Genomic DNA, 18,331 nt, shown 5'->3' with positions numbered 1-18,331 from the left:
TGAATCAAAAACAATTTATTGTTCTAGTAGTTGGGAGCAAAGCCGTTTTTCTTTAGCTGTTCTTACTGTGAAATTCCATTTACCAAGCTTTGTCAACCTACATGCAACTCAACAATTAAACTCACTTTATGTGAGAGTGACTGATGTCTGAGTGATCATGAAAATAATATGTTACAATATTCTATATTATATAAACATTTATTGATATAGTTTGCTTTCTGGTCATCACTGAATGAATCTTTTTTTGTGGCCACACACCACTTTTCTGAATCTGATACTAATATTTAATACATGAAAACAAATAATCTGCAGTAAAAAAAGAAACCTCGCTGACAGGAAGTGTTGAGAACTGACAGCATAATGTTATCTAATAAAACAAGCTGATTATTTGCTTGATAGAGAAAGGAAGGGGAACTCGGTGAACGGATAATACTGAGATGTTTGAATGACGAGCAGTTGTTTTATAACGCCGCAGGAAACCTGATAAGTTCACGCCAGACAAATCGCATATCCACTTACAAATCTTCAATTGTTTTTAATTAAATTTTAAATTTGGACAAGGCTGTGATGATGTAATTTTTTAAACAGTCTGCGCTCATGAAACACTTGGATTTGTGCCAACAATCACAGTTTCCTAAGATTTTTTTTGGTGTAAGGGGTATTGTGTGAACAAGCTTACATCATGCCCAGTGTCAGTGAGTTTAGATAAAGTGTTTCTCACTCGTCCCCATTATCTGAGATAATATCTTTTGAAGCATGATACCTTTAAACACAATGTGGTCTTCAGGCCCCACACCTTCACATCCAGCTTGTATACTGTCTTTACAATAACCAACATGCCTTCCAGGACAGCAGCATTATTTTCACTGGGGGATGTGTTGTCCGGGTAATTCCCCTGTCTTTATTTAGAGAGGGTGTGAAACTATCTCTGTAGTGTAACGGAGACGTGTCTGCAGGTCTGAGGTTGTGCACTGATCCTCCACTAGATTTACTCCTCTACACAGTGATCCCTGTTACCTGCAGGCGGGCTCAGAGATATAGCTTTCACCGGCTGTGGCTCAGAGCTGGAATCACAGAGAGAGAGGGAGAACCTTCCCCCGTTGGCATTCAAAGACTGGATTGACAGCCTTTCAACACAATGAAACAGATCATTTCAGAGCCTAATTTAATCCATTGTGTTATCATAGGATCTCTGCGGCTAAAACTCATGTTATTTTAGTCAAACCATATCTATGAATGATGGAAAGTTTTGACGTGCCTTTCCGGATGCACGTTAAAGGATGATAAGTGGACCGAGGGGTTTTCCAGCAGAGTCAGAAAGCAAAGAAGCTGTTGCGCTGTCTGAAACGCTAACATGTAGTCATGTACAGGTGTAAATGTAGCTCAGGACAACAATGAAAACATATTGATGCCATCACACATGTTGAAAGACGAAGTCAGAAAGGACTAATGACGAAATGCTGTGCTGTATTTCCTTGTTGTTAAAAGTTATTCTCCATCGGCTTGACGGCTTTGGAATGACAATAACTTTACACGTTCTTCAGTCAATTCTTGTCTTTTTGTCTTTGCTGATCCTGCCCCTGGTATCAGTCATAACCACAAAAATAAAATTCTCTAAAGAAAAATCTCCTCCTGCTTCCTTTTAAGTGGCTAACGTTCTACTCGCTGCAAAACTTTGCCTGGGAAAATGTAAACACAGGCTCTTCCGGTCTGCATGCCGTAAACCGGGAATCCGACCCGGTGGCAAGTGTTTAGAATAACTTATAGATCTTCTCACTGATGGTCTTGTTTGCTTATGTAGGTCATCAGTCTTAAATTTAAGCTGTTTTATAACCAGTTAAAAACTCCTTGTAGTTGCTTTAAATACTGTCAGCTTGTGGTCTCATAGAGTTTTAAAAAAGAGCTTTTTTGCTCACGGGCGAATCAGAGTCATTACATCCTGTGGCTGAAGCAGGCGAGGAGAAGAAGCAGATAGACATATCACTAATTAAACCCCTGCTGTCCTGCAGGAAAGACTGAAAGATAAGAAAACCAAGTCACTACTGATAAGGCACAGAGCTGCTAGTGTGTGTGTGTGTGTGTGTGTGTGTGTGTTTGTATGTGTGGTGTGTGTATGTTTTAGAAAAGATATTGTAATTAGGTCCTTGGAGTGGAAAGAAGGAGTCTCAGGCTTCCTAAAGCACACACACACACTCACACACAGAGAACAAGTAGAAAGTCACACATACACACACACACCAATGATGAGCACTCCCTCCAGGTTGTACTGAGGAAAGTGAAAGCTCCCTTCCTCCATTATGATGGGCAGATGATGAAAAGAGGGAGCGCCGTGTGACGAGGTGGTGCAGAAAAACAAACGAGCCAACTGGGGGACCCCGATTGGACCCAGATAACCTCTCATTTCCCTTCGCGCACACACACACACACACATCACACTCAGTACAGTATGCACCCTCACATAGTGCAGCCACAAACTGTATCAGAAGTGCTGCTGTTAATAATGCATGAATGTGTCTGCGGTGGTGGAGGACCGGTGTCTCGGACGGCCGGCCTTAATGAAGTTGGGCATGTCTGCCTCACTCAGGCTGCCAGAGAGTCATGAATAAACATCAGCCGGCTAATTAAACTCAGCGCTGGCAACTGTACTACTCATCAGTAAACAAGCGGCAGGGATTTGCAGGGAATGGAGGAATGGTAATACCAGGCCTTCACTTTATGTTTAGTACAGTATGGACTCCGGAGAGAGGGAGAGGACCTTGAGGAAAAGAGCTAGAGGGGGAAAAAAAAAGAGAATGAGGAGTGGAGAAGTATTTGAGTAAGACATAGAAAAAGAGAACTAGAGAGAGGTACCAAAAGAAAGAAACAGGATGCATTGCTTGACCTCAGTTCAAACTCTCTTGACATAAGTCAGAACAACAATATTAAACTATGACCATAGAAAATACTTAAGTGAAGTACATTTTCTCGCTGAAACAAATGCTGCTGTAGCCTCTTACAAAGTGATTTTGCTCGCTTGAATGTTTTCTTCATCTTTTACCTGTTCTTTCATCCGCAGCCTGTAACTGCAACCTTCACGCTCGAAGGTGTCGTTTCAACATGGAGCTGTACAAGCTGTCGGGGAGGAAGAGCGGAGGAGTCTGCCTCAACTGTCGCCACAACACGGCCGGTCGCCACTGTCACTACTGCAAAGAGGGCTACTACCGAGACCTGTCCAAACCCATCTCACACAGGAAAGCCTGCAAGGGTACAGTGCACTTTTTTTTTTTCTCCTTTATTTTCACCTCGGCACACTCCCCTCCATTTCTATGAGCTTTTAACAGAAGTAAATAAAAAGATTCATTTGTTGTATGAAGCTTCAGTTTAAATTATTTTGAGTCCACGTTATCGAATGTGGGAGCAATACTCGATACCAGGCACCAGTCAGATTATTGAGGTCTGATATAGAAGAGTTTTAGATGAATTACAGGAAGTGGGGGGAAGCCTGCAGTCTTTACATTCCTGAGCCTGTCTCGCCCTCATCTCCCTCTGTCAGCGGAGATGAGTTGGGGGTCTGTTGGGATTGAGGAGGTTGTCGTCGTGGTATGGGCGGGTTGGGGGGGGTGGGAGTTCCCTCATCGACACTGAGTTATTCAGCTTCATTTGCGAGGGGGGGTCGGGGGGGGATGACAGGACAAGCAAAACAAAACAGACCCGAGGTGTGAAGTGATCCCCTGGTGCAAGTCAGAGACGAATGGCAGCTCAGGAAGATCGGTGGAAACGGCTGTAGGACGGAGAGAGAAGAAAAGAAGACAAAGCAAAACGGCGGCAAGAGAGTGAAAGATGGGAGGGAAGGAGGGGAGGGTGAGGGAGGGAGGGGTGGGGGGGAGTAAGACGAAGAGGAAGAGAGGAGGAGGACAAGAGGAACACACCCTCATGCAGGTGTGCTCACTTGCTCAGTGTTGGGATGAATCGCCTGCCATCAACCCTCACCGTAGCTAATAAGGGTCAAAGACAGAGAGGAGGAGGAGGAGGAGGAGGAAGAAGAAGGGGTGATTGAAAAGAGAGAGGGTATGTTTTCTCACCTCTCCTATAGCTGCAGGGAAAGATAACAGGAGCAGAATCCCTGTGCAAACAAGCCCAGAGACACCTCAGAGATGCTTCGTATAGAAACAGCTTGAACACACAGAAATAACACATTTGAAGGTTGCAGAGCGCACACATCCAAAGAAAAGTCTGTGAGGAAATATTGGCTGCCTGCTGACAGTTTAAGCCTGCGTTTTCCCACATCATTCACCAGGAAGTAAATAAATAAACTGACCAATCAGTCAGTTTGACAGGAGGTATGTCTGAGGAGTAAAACATCTGCAAAAAGAATCTCATGTTAGTTCAGACAAGACAAACACTGACGGTTGGTAATTTGGTTTTTTATTCAGCTACATTCATGACTGATTTATATTATTATTTTTGCACCTTTTTACATACAGAAAGTGCCTTCACCAAGGTGACATGCTCAGTGCTGCTGCAATGAAAACACTGTCAAACTAATGCAAAAAAAAAAAAAAGACGTCACAGAGGCTGCATTTAGCTTCATCACATTGCTGACATCCAGCAACCATATCAAGCACATTTCATCCTTTGCATGAAACACAAATTCATAACAAAGCTTTTCTGACAAAAACATTTATTCACCCCTGCAGCCACTCATGAGCGATATTCCTAAACTGACATTAACACCTTCCGTGGCTTTGGGCCCATTCTCCTGTCGTCCAGGAATGCAAACACACATTCATCACGACGGGACGTTGTGTATCATTAACCCCTATCCTCTGCTGTGTCTACCAGGAGAGCTAATTGTGGAGATTTAACCTCTTTTTTTTGTTGTTGTTGTTTTTACATCCCTTCTCATGTGTCAAAGACTTGATTCTTTCAGCATCCCATAACTCACTTTCATGAGGGCTAATTTCTCATAATGGAAAAAGTTAGACGGTCATTTCAGCACAGCTTTAAGCTTTTGTTACATTCTCTAGTCTACTTACATAAAAGCTGCCCTAATGTAGAGCATAAAGGAATGATAGCTTTTTCTAATTAGGAAAATATGTGCTAGAATTTATTTGATTTTTATGGTCATGTCTGGTAAATAATTAAATCATATTTGAGTTGGTAATTAACTGTATTATTTATACCATAATTTTCTCATCATTTTAGATGATGGAGACCTTTGCGTTTTTAATCAGGAAACAAATGATTACTCCAACATATTTCAGATAATTACAGACTGTTTTCATTACTTTTTTTTTTTATTGCTCACACTGGTGAGTTTCTCAGTGTGCTAGCCGCTAAAAAAGAAAGACCTTGGAAGCAAGCAGACAACATTTGGGTCACCAAAAACACAGAGAGAACAAATCAATTAATGGTTGGTTTTGGGTTCGCATTCTGAAGCAGATGAACAAAATTAAAACATTTTGTGTTACTATAAAATGTTTTTACCATGACGAAAACACACAGTCCGCCTGCAGTAAGGAAAAATCAGCTCTCAGTGATGTGGAAATCTGCTCTCATACGACAGTGATGACTAATTTGATGTTAGGAAACTTTGGATAAATGAGTCATGAAGTCAAAGTCAAAATAGCGAGTCACAAGCTGTGAAAAATACGTCTGCTTCAGACCTGACATCTGGGGTAAACTGATTGTGTATGTGCATCTGGATATGTGGGGCTGGTTCTGTATTTTAGCTCCTTTTTGATAACAAGTGCTACTGATTTGGAGCCTGACAGGAACTCTGCCTCTCCTCCTTCTTCTTCTTCATCATCTGTCGTCTATGCATGGATTCTGTTTCTGTGCAGGGCCGCTTTCCTCATCTTTTCTGACTCTGCTCAGTGCTCTCGCTCCCGCTGAGGGAATCTTGCTGCTGTGATGTGTACACGCAACGTTCAATCATTTTGGCCATCTGCTGTTTATGTTTCAGTCACATCAAGAATTAACAGAATCAGACTTTGTTAAGAGTCACAGGGTTTTTTTGGTTTCCCAACACTCAAAATGCTAATGAACCTCAATCACACTGTCATTATTATAAGAGATGAAACAATTAACATTTGACAATTAAAGTCATGAATTAGTTAAAGGCATACTATGCAGGATTTGTCAGTTATGGTTTGTAAATGGAACATTCAAAAAATGGCCCCTCCTCCCTGGTTCAACATCTCTCTCCTCTCTGTGGCAGGCTCTCTGTGCTCACACACACACACACACACACACACACACACACACTCACACACACAGCGGACAGCAGTCTGCTGAAGGGCATAGAGTACACAGCGGTCAGAATGAGACAGACTTTACTCAAGCCGACTAGAACTGCTTGCTACAAGTAAGTGCAACAACATCGGCACTGTGTCCGCCATTTTCGTAGCTTCCTCTCGGATGTGTGCTCATGATCTGGCTCCTACGCTACATTTTTATACACTCACACCCTGCGCGCTGTTATTGGCCGGGGGCTACACATCCACCGCCCAGCGGTCGCAGCCCAGAAATGTCCTGAACACAGAAAAATAATAAGAAAATACAGGCAGAAGGCCTGAGGTCTCTGTAGATACATACACCGCCACTCACTTCAATGGAGTCATAAATAATGATTGAGAGAAAATCCTGCATAATGTGCCTTTAAGCAGCAACAGTTATAATAATTGATTAATCATTAATCTTTCTTTCCAGCCTCTCAAATGTGATCATTTGCTGCTTTGTCATGTTATATTTGATAGTAAATTAAATATCTTTGTGCTTTAGATTCTGGTTGTACAAAACAAGCAGTGGCCATTTTTTTTAGTATTTTCTGATATTTTATAGACCAAATGATGAGTCAAAACAGATGAAAATAAAACAGATAAAGACAAATAATGAAAATAGATATTTTGTGGCTGCTCTTATTATTATTATGATCATTATTAATACTCAACATCACAACACACATGTGCAGCATCACTGCGTTACGTTAGCTCCATTACACCCTGATTGGAATCCCACAACACTTAACTGATATGATCTATGATAATATTATCATTCTAAGATAATGATAGTCCCATAGGCTCGTAGCAGGAGTGCAGTCATGTTATATACTCATTACATCAGAACTCTCAAACTAGTAAATACTAAATCATCTCACCCACACCAGAGACTCCTACATGTTCACTACTGCCTCTCACCGAACTACAGTATAAACACATTTCATCATCATTTATAACATTGTCAGCTTACCCAAACGGTTTTGTTCAATTTAATCCATGAAATTCGCCAGAGTTTTTTTGCACCTCCCACCTCTCCAGCCCTGTGTAATTATAAGCAAACACTGTCCAACTTCTACTGAGGTATTCAGTTACATCAAAACGGGCTTACAATAAAGGATCTACGGTAATTACCCCAAGCTGACAAATGATACAAAGCATGAACTGTTTCTTTTGCCAGTTCAAATATTTTTGCAAACTATATTTGGAAAGTTACAGATGAAGACTTTAAAGATGTGTGTCACCACACTGCATGCTCTCTCTCTCTCTCTCTCTCTCTCTCTCTCTGTGTCTTTCTCTGTTAATGAACTTAGAGTTACCACACACAGCTTTTTCCTTATGTCAAACACCTTTACGTGCTGTCACAAGTCTCGCCCCTGCCAAATTCTCTCAGGTTTACCACATCATAACTCAACATAATTCAATGAAACTCAAACCGCAGAACTAATTTCTGTCCGCTCCTCAAGCAGCGTGAGCGCTGCGTCGAAGTGACAGCAATTAAGAGGTTTGGTTATTTATTGAACTGAAAGAAAGCCTTTTGGCTGTGTGGTTTTTGGAGGAGAATGAGCGCTGTAGGAGCGCGGGGCAGGTCGAGGAGCACAAGAGTTTGCTTTTATATGCGTAATACAATCCTCCCCGATAGCGACTCATTTCCATAGAAGGCCATTACGAGCGAAAGGGAGCAGCGGCTTATCCTCCGCTGCAGAGTGAGCTGTGCCCGGTGGCTACATTTACACGCCGAAATTTATAACTTCACCCCTCATTGAGTACGAGTGTAAACAAGAGAATATGTTTCAAGCAGCTCTTGTTTGTATCTTTGACTGTTTGAAGCGTATTTGACAGATGAACTTATATAAGTGATGGAGAGATGCAGCACTGTGGGTGGTCTTTCAACACGTCTGACGTATATCTGAGATAGCAAACGTCACTCTATGGTGATAACTCTATGTAGAGTTTCATCAGCTGACTCGAGAAGCCCTTCTTAACTTTATTTTAGTGATTTCTTTAAGAATCCCTCTTGATGTGGAGTCTATATATCGAAGGACAATGATAACTGCGCAAGAGGTCTATGCCAAATAATGAGCCCTGCTCCTGATTACTCCTCCTCAGAGGACCATCTAAACTTAATAAAATCAAGCTTGAGCAGGTTGGCGTCGGTTCTGTGACTGATGGATTGAATTCAGGCCCTCACATTCGAATCCGAACATCCACCATCGTATAATTACATCGGTCAGTGGGATGATGAGGAACATATTTTGCATACAGAGGAAAATTAGGCTTTGATTGAGGGACGGTCTGTTTCAATCAGAATAACATGTTAAAAAACCTCCTCCCCCTGCTCCTCAGCATATGTCTTCCATTGACACAGTAGGGTTTTTTTTTATTTTTTTTTTATTTTTATTGACCGCATATAGAATGTTTTCTGCTTGGGATTTGAAAAATATTGTTTTTCATGACTTCACTTTTAGTTTTGGATTTCCAGAGGGTGCGCTGATATCTGCGTGTTTCCAATTAGAACGACACACACACACACATGTGCAGCGTTTGTGCATCAAACATCATTCATAAAATAAGCTCGTGCTCCACTTTTAAGGCGCTCTCTGCGGCCAAAAGCATGACTGTTTCGAGCCATTGCGGCCTATTATTCTGATCAATAAAACACTAAACAACACAACAAGCGAGGCACGCCCTCTATTAGATAAACACATCATTTAGAAAGCTGTTTATGTGTAGTACAACAACCCTATAACACCATCTCCCTCTGCTCTCCAAAGATACTTGTGGAGGAGCAGAAACCTAATTATAATAGAACGCAGGCTTGGGTAGCTTGGCTTTACTCCAGGGCCAACAAATTATTCTTATTGGCTCTGAACGCTCAAAACCAAATCAGGGGAGCGGAGTTCAGACTTCAAACACCAGCTTTATGGTAAACGATTGGCAGAGTTCAAAATTCTCACATTGTGCAATCTCAGACTCGGTCCCGACCGCCCGCCTTTGAAAAAGCCTCTCCCCGTTAACCAAGAACATTTTTCATTCTTTTATATGCAACTCCCGGCGCCAAGAGCTTCCCTTAGTGTTATGAATTCTGTCTTCATCAAGCAATGTGACAGTTATACAGGACTAATCCCGCAGACGCAGATCTATGTTGTTAAGTAAGGATCGCAGGCGCTCAAATATACACACCCCTACACTTCTAATCATAAAACCCGTTTCAGTGAAGTTTTTCTTTCTGAAAGTGCGAGTCAGGAAACAGCCAGTTCACACTGTTGTCCCCATATCTCCCCGAGCCATCTGGAGTAGCCACGAAGCAGCCACTTTACCGTTAAGTGGACTCACACACAAAACAAAGTAAGGCAGCCCTTTAGTCAATAGGTGGGTCATCCAGCCAGAGAGTCAACCGACCGGACAGCGAGTCAATGAGGAGGACCGAATGTGGGGGGGGGGGGGGGGGGGGTTAGGGGGATCGGCTGAGTGTTTCCCACCTGTAGACCATGTGCTGTGCACCTTGATTTACTGGCAGACTCGAGGCTCTGAGCCGCGGTTACCGGGAAATATAACCTGAGCTCTCTGAAGCTCCGAGGAGAGACGCACTTTGCCCTCCTTTACCTCGAACACCACTGACATACTCCTAAATTTACAGGCCTGAAGACGTGCTAGACAGGCCTCCACACTGTTTATAAGGCTTTCTGAGGCCATGTGTGTGTGTGTGTGTGTGTGTGTGTGTGTGTGTGTTGTTCCTCCCACTGAGATAGACATAACTAAGCAATGAAAGCAGTGACAGATTGGTCTGATAAAGGTACTAATAGGTACACACACTTTTAAGGAGGCTCTGTGGGTCTGATAAGAAGGGGCAAACAGCACAAGTGCTCACACAGCGAAGAGAGATAAGAGCGGCAACAGAAGCTGAATCACAGGAAACAGGCAATAGAGATAAAAGCGAGAGAACGAGTTTGAGATAGAGAGAAGAGGTGGCCAGCTGGAATTCAGAGCCTCCTAAAAAAATGATGGACTTCTTACAGAGGATGGAGTTGTCTTGTAGAACCTCACTTGTCAAAATATCTTACAAAACAATAACTGTGTTGTTTCTAAAGGTCAGAGGTCAATCATAAAGAGAACAGATACTGTATTACATTTACCACTTTTAAGCAGTTTTTTCCCCAGAGGATGGCAAAATAACAACTCACATCAACGCTGGAGGTCGAAGTTAAGATAAAAAACACATTACATTAAAACTGACACTTCATCTTTTATTAGCTAAAATAAATTCACACAGAAACAATCAAATAAAATCTGTTCTCACCATCAGATTCCACAATTTAATCCTTTATATTAATATACAGTACAAACCAGTGGTTTTGATTGTATGCGTGAGCTTCACTATTAATTAAAATGTGTTTTGACATCTGTAGTTTGAAGTCTAATTTCTCTACAATTGGCTGAAAACGAGCAGATTGTTTTGAAGCTGTAATTCAGTCCTGTGAGCTGAACAGTCTGTGTGGTTAAAAACTAAACAGGCCAAACCACTAAATACCCTCACAAACCTCAAAGTACATAATTCAGCTACGCCTTTGAAGGCTCTCTGAGTGACAAGTGACACAACGCAGAAAAACATCTTAAAGGAGGGGCAGCATATGAGCAAAACCAGCCCAACCCTGAGGCTGAAAGTCAGCATCACTGGTTTTCCATTGGAAATAAACAGAAAATATGACACTTACAGTGTGAGGGATATAGTGGTGATAGTTTGGTGACAAACAGTGTTTTTGGCTTTGTAGGTTATTCATGTAAAAAAGTGGAAATGGTGATAGATTAGTCTGTCTGTTCTGGTCTGGATTAGACTGGCAGAATCCGTGTGGAAGACTATTAATTCGACCACCTCTCCTTGCCAGAGTCACTACTATTTATATCCAAAAGTAGATGAAAAGGAACAAACTCTCAGACAACTATTATTCAACACCAACTTCAAATCTGACAGGGGTTTGGCTGTGAAATAAATGAAAGGCTTGGATTGGGGCGAACAATTGGAAAATGATTACATTCCTGGAGCATGTGTGTTCGATAGACCCCCCAGTTTGGGAGGAAGTGTGACAGACGTTTTTGGGCTTACATTCAAAGGCCGGCATTAATCAGAAACAGGCAATTAGGATTATCCTTCATTATTTTATCATTTGGTAAACATGCGCAACCCTTTCTCTTTACCTCACACACACAGCTGCGGTCCCACAGTGCGTTCCAACACTCATATGCGCACCAAGGCCAAACAGCCACAAACGCACGCAGACATATTTGTGATTCACGATGATGCAGATACTCTGTCTTGACAGCTTCTAATTAGCTAATTAGCAAATGGCGCCAAAATGTAAAGATATGTCTGTAAACTTAGAGGATGTGTCGCTCTGTCAGTCATGACGCCACGCCAGCTGTGGTGTCGTGTTGTTCTGTCTCTGTGTGCACGCTCCACCTGTCTCTCACCGCTCTGTTATTGTTGCCACCATGGCTGCTGTGTACCCACCTGCACTCTCTATAGATAGTATATGTTTGTATCTCTTCACATGTGTGTGTGTGTGTGTGTGTGTGTGACCACTCACTGTACTTCTCTTTCTTCCTGTTTCCTCACAGCATGTGATTGCCATCCCGTGGGTGCTGCTGGCAAAACCTGTAACCAAACCACAGGACAATGTCCCTGTAAAGACGGCGTGACCGGTATCACGTGCAACCGGTGTGCTAAAGGCTACCAGCAGAGCCGCTCGCCCATTGCCCCCTGCATAAGTACGTGGAACCGGTCTTTACCACATCTGCCTCACCGCAGGACAATATGTCCTGGCCTCGGGTCTACTGCACACCTTTGAAAGGGAGGGGCACACCAGAAACTGCAATTTATGATGATACACACAAGTGCATCAAAACCACACACATACACACACTAAACACACGCAAACATACACTGTAAAGGCAAACAGTCCTCTCATCTTTTCTTCAGACAAGTGTTTAGTGTTCGACTGTTACTCCTCTGACCAGTAAATCTGCTAGCTTAAATAAACACGCCATTAAACGGAACCTCAAGGTTATGGCGGTGCAGCCTTCCCAGTACGTCGGTCTCCATAAATCTGAGTACAGACCCAGAACTGTTAACACCGGCATCTCCAAGCTCCAAAGTGTTTTAGATAAAAGTGCAGCAAGCTTTGGGTTGAGTTACAAAATCAATCTTGTTCTCAGCATCCACTTACCATTTGTAAGCCAAAAAATGTCCTTGTATTGTTTTCAAAATGATGAAAATATGTAGTTTTGCCTCAGGGAAGACTTAAAGCCCCACAGAATCAATGCAGCAGAGCTAATGACAATTCATGGATATTTTATTGATCTCTTCTGTCTCGTTCTGAAAACAACACCTTTTAATTAGAGCTCTTGCTATTGTAATTAGATACTAGGGATTAAATGCTTATGAGGAGTAAATCTCTACATGCAGATATGCATGGCTGAGGTCCAGTAAAGGAATAAATTAAATCACCTTATCAGATATCTTTGATTTCCTGGGAATGTTAAGTCAGAGCTAAAGTGTCAGACATGCAGGAGGTGGAAATGAAGTCCCTCTCTGATGATCGATGTGTAATCTAGTTTAATTTTTTACAGCCCGTCCGTTAGATTCAGCGATAGCTCTTGCCAAGTTTCAGTTTAAGCGAGAGTCATATTATATCTTTGACTTCATGTGCACGTTCCAGGGCTGTCAGCCATAAATCTACACAAGTCATTTGTGAGAAACGGGCTCATTATTTGAACTGGCACGCGTGGCGGCTGATGGAAGAAGGCTGATCAACGACATCAGCTCGGGGACCTCTGGGCTTTAGGCGCCATTGTTTTGGCAGTAATTGTTTTTCTTGTTATGATATAGACCGATCCACCATGGGAGAAGGCCTCATTACATCCACAAGTCAACAACAGGCGTACACATCATTCCACAGATTCTGATTTATGATGCGCAGTAGACATAAATGTTGTGTACGTTTTTGGTTTTTTTGTAGGAAGCTGAGAAAATCTGATTTCACTTGATCAAAAGACTTGATTCTTTCTTTCTTCCCTCATACACAAAGTTCTTCACCTGTGCACAGTTGAAATCACCACTGTTTTGCACCTCTTTCTTCAGTGTGTCAGCCTCTTTCTTTGCATGCATCTTTGATACATTTTTGCGTTTTTGTCCTTGTATTCCCCCTCGCTGCTCTGTACAGACTTTTTTTTTTTGAAATACCCCTTCTCTCCCCTATCCACAATAATAAAAAGGCATTATGTGTGTTTTATACCTTTTGTTGCCATCCTGCCTCTTTGGAGATAAGAGGGCCATTCTTCATGCATGGTTTCCCTCAGTGTCAACTTCCTACCCACTTGTGAATACAACAGAGTATGAAGGAGGGCTGAGAGAATCAAGTCTGGGGACATCCAAACCGCCAACAGCTCTGTTGTAGTTTTTCCACAGCAGCTGGGTACAAAGAGAAGAAGAGGAGACAAATAACAGCTTGAAAATGATGAAGGATATTCATTTCCATTAATATAACAACAGACACAAGTTTTGGTGGAGTCTAGATGCTGGTGATGATAAAGAGCCAGCTGGTAGATAAACATCCAACATGCGATTGATACGTAGAATTCAGGAAGGTTTATTGGTTATAAAATTTGTGGATGAGGATCTTCTGAAAGCAGAAATAAGAAGGAGGCTTGAAATTTATGAATGAAGAGTGAGAAAAAAGATGACGGGAATTTGGCAGTAGATGAAGAGGAACACCAAGGTGCAACACGGTTTCCCTCATCATCATACAGATCATACAAATGATTACATTGTCTGAGCAGTTTATGCTTTTATTAGACAGAAGACAGAAGAGAGCTGAAACAAAATCAGGGAAGAGAGACGAGGAATGCAACAAAAGTAGAATTAGGGAAAAGTGTGTGAGTAAAGAACTCTTTATCAGTAAGATATACATATACAGTCTACTATTAACCATAACACTAAAAGCTTGTCTGTTGAAAAAAGAAAAATATTGATCCAACATGCATGCACACAAACACACACACACACACATACTTTATATTGATGTGCGATATAATGGAGCTGATCTTTCTTTGTGTGTGTGTCATGTTTTCTCTGGGAGCAGAGATTCCAGTTACACCTCCTACAACTCCAGCCAGCAGTACAGAGGAGCCCTCAGGTGAGTCAAACTAATATCGTTTGTGTATTTATCTTCATACTAAACATCTGCTGAAACACATCTGGCCTTGAGGGAAGCGTGAGGAAAATATTGTGGAAGTGTATACAGTATACACGGATACGGGATGTTTCACTACTTCCACGCCTCACCCCCAATATTTTTCCACAAGTGTAAAAACAAGAGTTCAGGATAAATTGGATCCCTCTTGCCTTTTTCCCCTCCTTATTAGGGCTTCATGAATATTAAACCCATTAGCAGCAACCCTGGGATGTGCCTCCTTTAATCTCTCACACTTTCGCAATTAATCAGTGTAACTGCGGCGCAGTGGGGTGTTGGTCCGGCGTGTAGCGTGGGGGCCTGGCAGTTTGTTTGATTCGATGATATTTTTTTTCATCTCTCCAATCTCCCTTTTCCACCAGTCTTTCCTGTCTGATGCAGTGAAGTGAGAGATGGATTGATTGGGAGAACTTGTAGTTCCGTGTAGGATTCAATTATGTTTTTGTATTTTTTTATTCTCTTACCAGATGATTCCTGTTTAAAATTACACTGTAACATTGTGGTATGCATAGAAAGCCAATCCACTGTCAACATACTGAAGCTCTGATTTCACTGTCCTTTCTTTAAGGGTGTGTGACATTATGATACTATATCATGATAAATTGTCAGAATGAGTCTGATAAAGATAAATTAAAAATGATTAATTTCTTGTTATTCTTGTTCCAGCGAATTTCTGATTTGTTTTGTACCCGATTAAGATAGTTTTCTGCATTCCAGGTTATATGTTAGTGGTCGTTGTAGCTATTTACAGTTGAATTATATGTAATTTATATATGGGACCTGGTCTATTTATTGAACATCTTCATGTGAGTAAACTGGGAACAGTAAAAGATTCATAGTGTTGTTAATTTGATATATTTGGTTTATTGCCCGGCAACATTAGATGCCCTTTTTTTTTTGCAATTGATAAATAAACTGGTCCACTTATTCAAATAGAATTGCACGGTTCCTGGCACAAATGATACCTGTGCTTAATAAACAGACATACCTGTACAAACCCTGTTGAACAACACGCTGCATTTTATCCTTTGGCCTCGTGGTGGAAAAAGTTGAGTCATCTGGCAAGCAGCAACTTTTGTCAGTGTCAGCCAGGCCGTTGCAGGAGGCCCAAGGTGTGTGTGTGTGTGTATATGCGCACGTGAGTGCGTGCACGAGGCTCCTGCAGCTGTTGTCGGGCCCTCTGGGGTCCCTAAACATTCCCCGGACAGCTTCGATTGACAGCACAGTCAGGATAGCGCCGGTCCCCAACCCTCCTCCACCTCTTTTCTTTTCTCTTTCAGTCTCTTTTCGCTCTCCTCCACCTCCTTCGTCTCCCTCTGTTTCACGCTTTGTCTTCACATAACACTGTGGGTGGTGCCGAGCTAGAATATCTGGAGTTTCTCTGGGCCCCCTTGTCAGGACTCTGTCCACTTTTGGGGTGTAGGAAATTTTCCTCACCTCACTGAGGGATTACTGGGCAAGTGAGAGAAGGACCTGTGTTACTTTATCAACTTGAACAACTTCCAAACTGATCAGTTTAAGATATAACATTAATAGGATTTATTTTTGTTGGAATATTTGATCATCAAACAACAAACACTCTGTGGTCTGTAGTATGAAAACGACACCACAACCAGTTCCCTGTTGCCATGTGAAATCTTGGCCTGTAGCTACATCCTGTTTTAAAGCAAAAAAATTCTCTTCTCATAATCCCATTGGTTAAACCGTGTCATTGAACTAATGTAAACACAACCTGAAGGAGACTGTGTAATGATGCGGACCATGTAGCTACACTATAATCTAATCACGGCCGAGAGTTCTGGGAATTCCCTCGGATGTATAATGGGCACGAGTCCGCTCGGCCCAGAGAGGTTGAAATCAAGCAGATTGCGAGGTGGAGCACCTTGATGGATGTCCTGCGTTGGTCACGTCAGAATCATGAGTAGCCGAAGGTCCCGCTGGACCGACCTGGCTCGAGGCTCAGAGGATGCATATGTTACCCTCAGAAAGTTACACAGCAAACACACTTCTGCTCGGCCTGGTGTTTGAACAGCTATGATATCATGTGATTACAAACAGATGTGGTGATTTTATCAGAGCACTGAACAACATTTTTTATCCTACTAACAGTACCTGCACCAGAGTAAATAATATTATTATATATGTAAAAAATGATGTTATTGTCATTATTATTAGTAGTAGTGATAGTTGTGGTGCAAACACTTGTTGAAGTGCTTTATAGCCTTATGTGAAAGGAAAATAATCGATTTCATAAATAAAACATTTTCATAAGACACAAAATTAAATATGGACACATGTGTAATAGTAGAAGCAGAAGAAGAAGCAGAGGAGGAGGAGGAGGAGGAAGAGGAGTTACCCTACAGGCTACTTCAGAAAAGTGTGTTCTATACATTTAATAAAAGGGGAAAAAAGTAAAGGGGACCAAGGAACTTGTATAAGACAATAAGAGGAGGAAGATGATGGAGAGGAAGAAAAAAACAAGAGGAAAAAGGGAAAACCATAACATGAAAAACTAAAAACATGAGAAAAGAAATGAGAGTAGACGGAAGAGAAGAAGAAAACAGTATGGAGCAGAAATAAGAGGAAGAAGATAGTGAAGAAATGAGGGTGGATTAGAGAATCAGTAGAAAGATATGTGAAAAAGAGAAAATGTGTATGTGCATGCATGTGTGTGTGTGTGTGCGTGTGTGTGTGTGTGTGAGACAAGGGGGTGTCAGGCTGACAGCTGTTAGGCAAGTGCCTTGTTGCGCCTCAGCTGAACGACGGGGGGACGTTTTTTTGAGGGGGGGGTGAAAGGAGAGTGCGAGGGAAAATGGAGTGGATATTAATTTGTCTCCTGCAGCAGAGCTCTCCCCCTCTCGACCACACGGAGGGCTGGAATGCATGGAGAATACCTCCGATGGTGTGGCCCAGACAAAACACACATTGTGCTGGTAGGTCACGGATGGTGTGAGTCGCCACTCCCACGGGTCGTGACAGAGACGTCTGCACGGCAACGAAATGTGGAGGAGATTAACCGCTGATGACCTGCGATGGCCGCCCAGGCCTGTCAGGATACACAGGATGTGAACGCAACTAATGATGATGAGGAGAGGGAGAATTGGAGTGACCGTGATGAGGCTCGTACGGGTAACAAGTTTCAGCCTTGTCTGTCTTGTCTGAGGCTGGAAGTGATCAGAATCTGTGGTGGACCCCTCCTTGGATTTTTTGGACATGAGTCTTACTTCACACACCCTGTCCGGTTCTCAATGACTCCACCGATCTTATTACGCGATTACACAGTATCAAATTCTCATTATCAATATGAACCTCTTGCATGCAATTTACTTTTTGGTGCTTGAAACCCTTTTTTAATGCCATGAAAACTTTGGCAGGTTTATTTCCTTTCTCATTTTCTTGAAGTGATAACAAACAGGAGTCCTCGCTGACTCATCTGAAACTCATCAGTTACAGTAACAGCTCATCCAGACTGTTTGCATGTCACCGGAAAGTAAAATCTCAAATCAGGTCAAGAATTCTAGCCGCCCCTTCACTGGCTGTTGCCTGCCAAAAACAAACTATCTTTTACTTTCGGACAATGCAGTGAGAGAAGCAGGGGTGGGGGGTCCCTCTATTTCTCCCCTCTTGTCTCTCTCTGTCTTTGCTGGACAGGATCCAAACTCACGGCTCTGGTGTAAAGCAGCCCAGCGCAGAGCAGCGCAGAGCAGAGCAGAGCAGAGCAGAGCAGAGCGGAGCAGCGGAGAACAGAGCAGGGCAGCACATTGGGCTCCATAATCTAATTACATGCTTTATTTGCCGCAATTTGATTCTCAATCAGTCTGGTTC

At 42.3% G+C, this 18,331-nt stretch overlaps 1 protein-coding gene across 3 annotated transcripts in view; it reads left to right on the top strand.

Moving 5' to 3' along the window:
• ntn1a (netrin 1a) overlaps nt 1–18,331 on the top strand; it is a 63,525-nt gene that overhangs the window by 32,885 nt on the left and 12,309 nt on the right. For 2 of the 3 annotated variants that reach the window (XM_044345764.1, XM_044345763.1), the window contains exons 3-5: nt 3,056–3,244; nt 11,874–12,023; nt 14,396–14,449. In XM_044345764.1, the coding sequence (XP_044201699.1) occupies nt 3,056–3,244; nt 11,874–12,023; nt 14,396–14,449 (393 nt within the window). The remainder of the gene's footprint in view (nt 1–3,055; nt 3,245–11,873; nt 12,024–14,395; nt 14,450–18,331) is intronic. The other variant, XM_044345766.1, reaches the window with a different exon arrangement.

Source organism: Thunnus albacares, chromosome 3, assembly GCF_914725855.1.
Source record: "Thunnus albacares chromosome 3, fThuAlb1.1, whole genome shotgun sequence".
NCBI lineage: Eukaryota > Metazoa > Chordata > Actinopteri > Scombriformes > Scombridae > Thunnus > Thunnus albacares.
The sequence above is the reverse complement of the archived record's forward strand: the minus strand, read 5'-3'. Positions and strand labels throughout refer to the sequence as shown.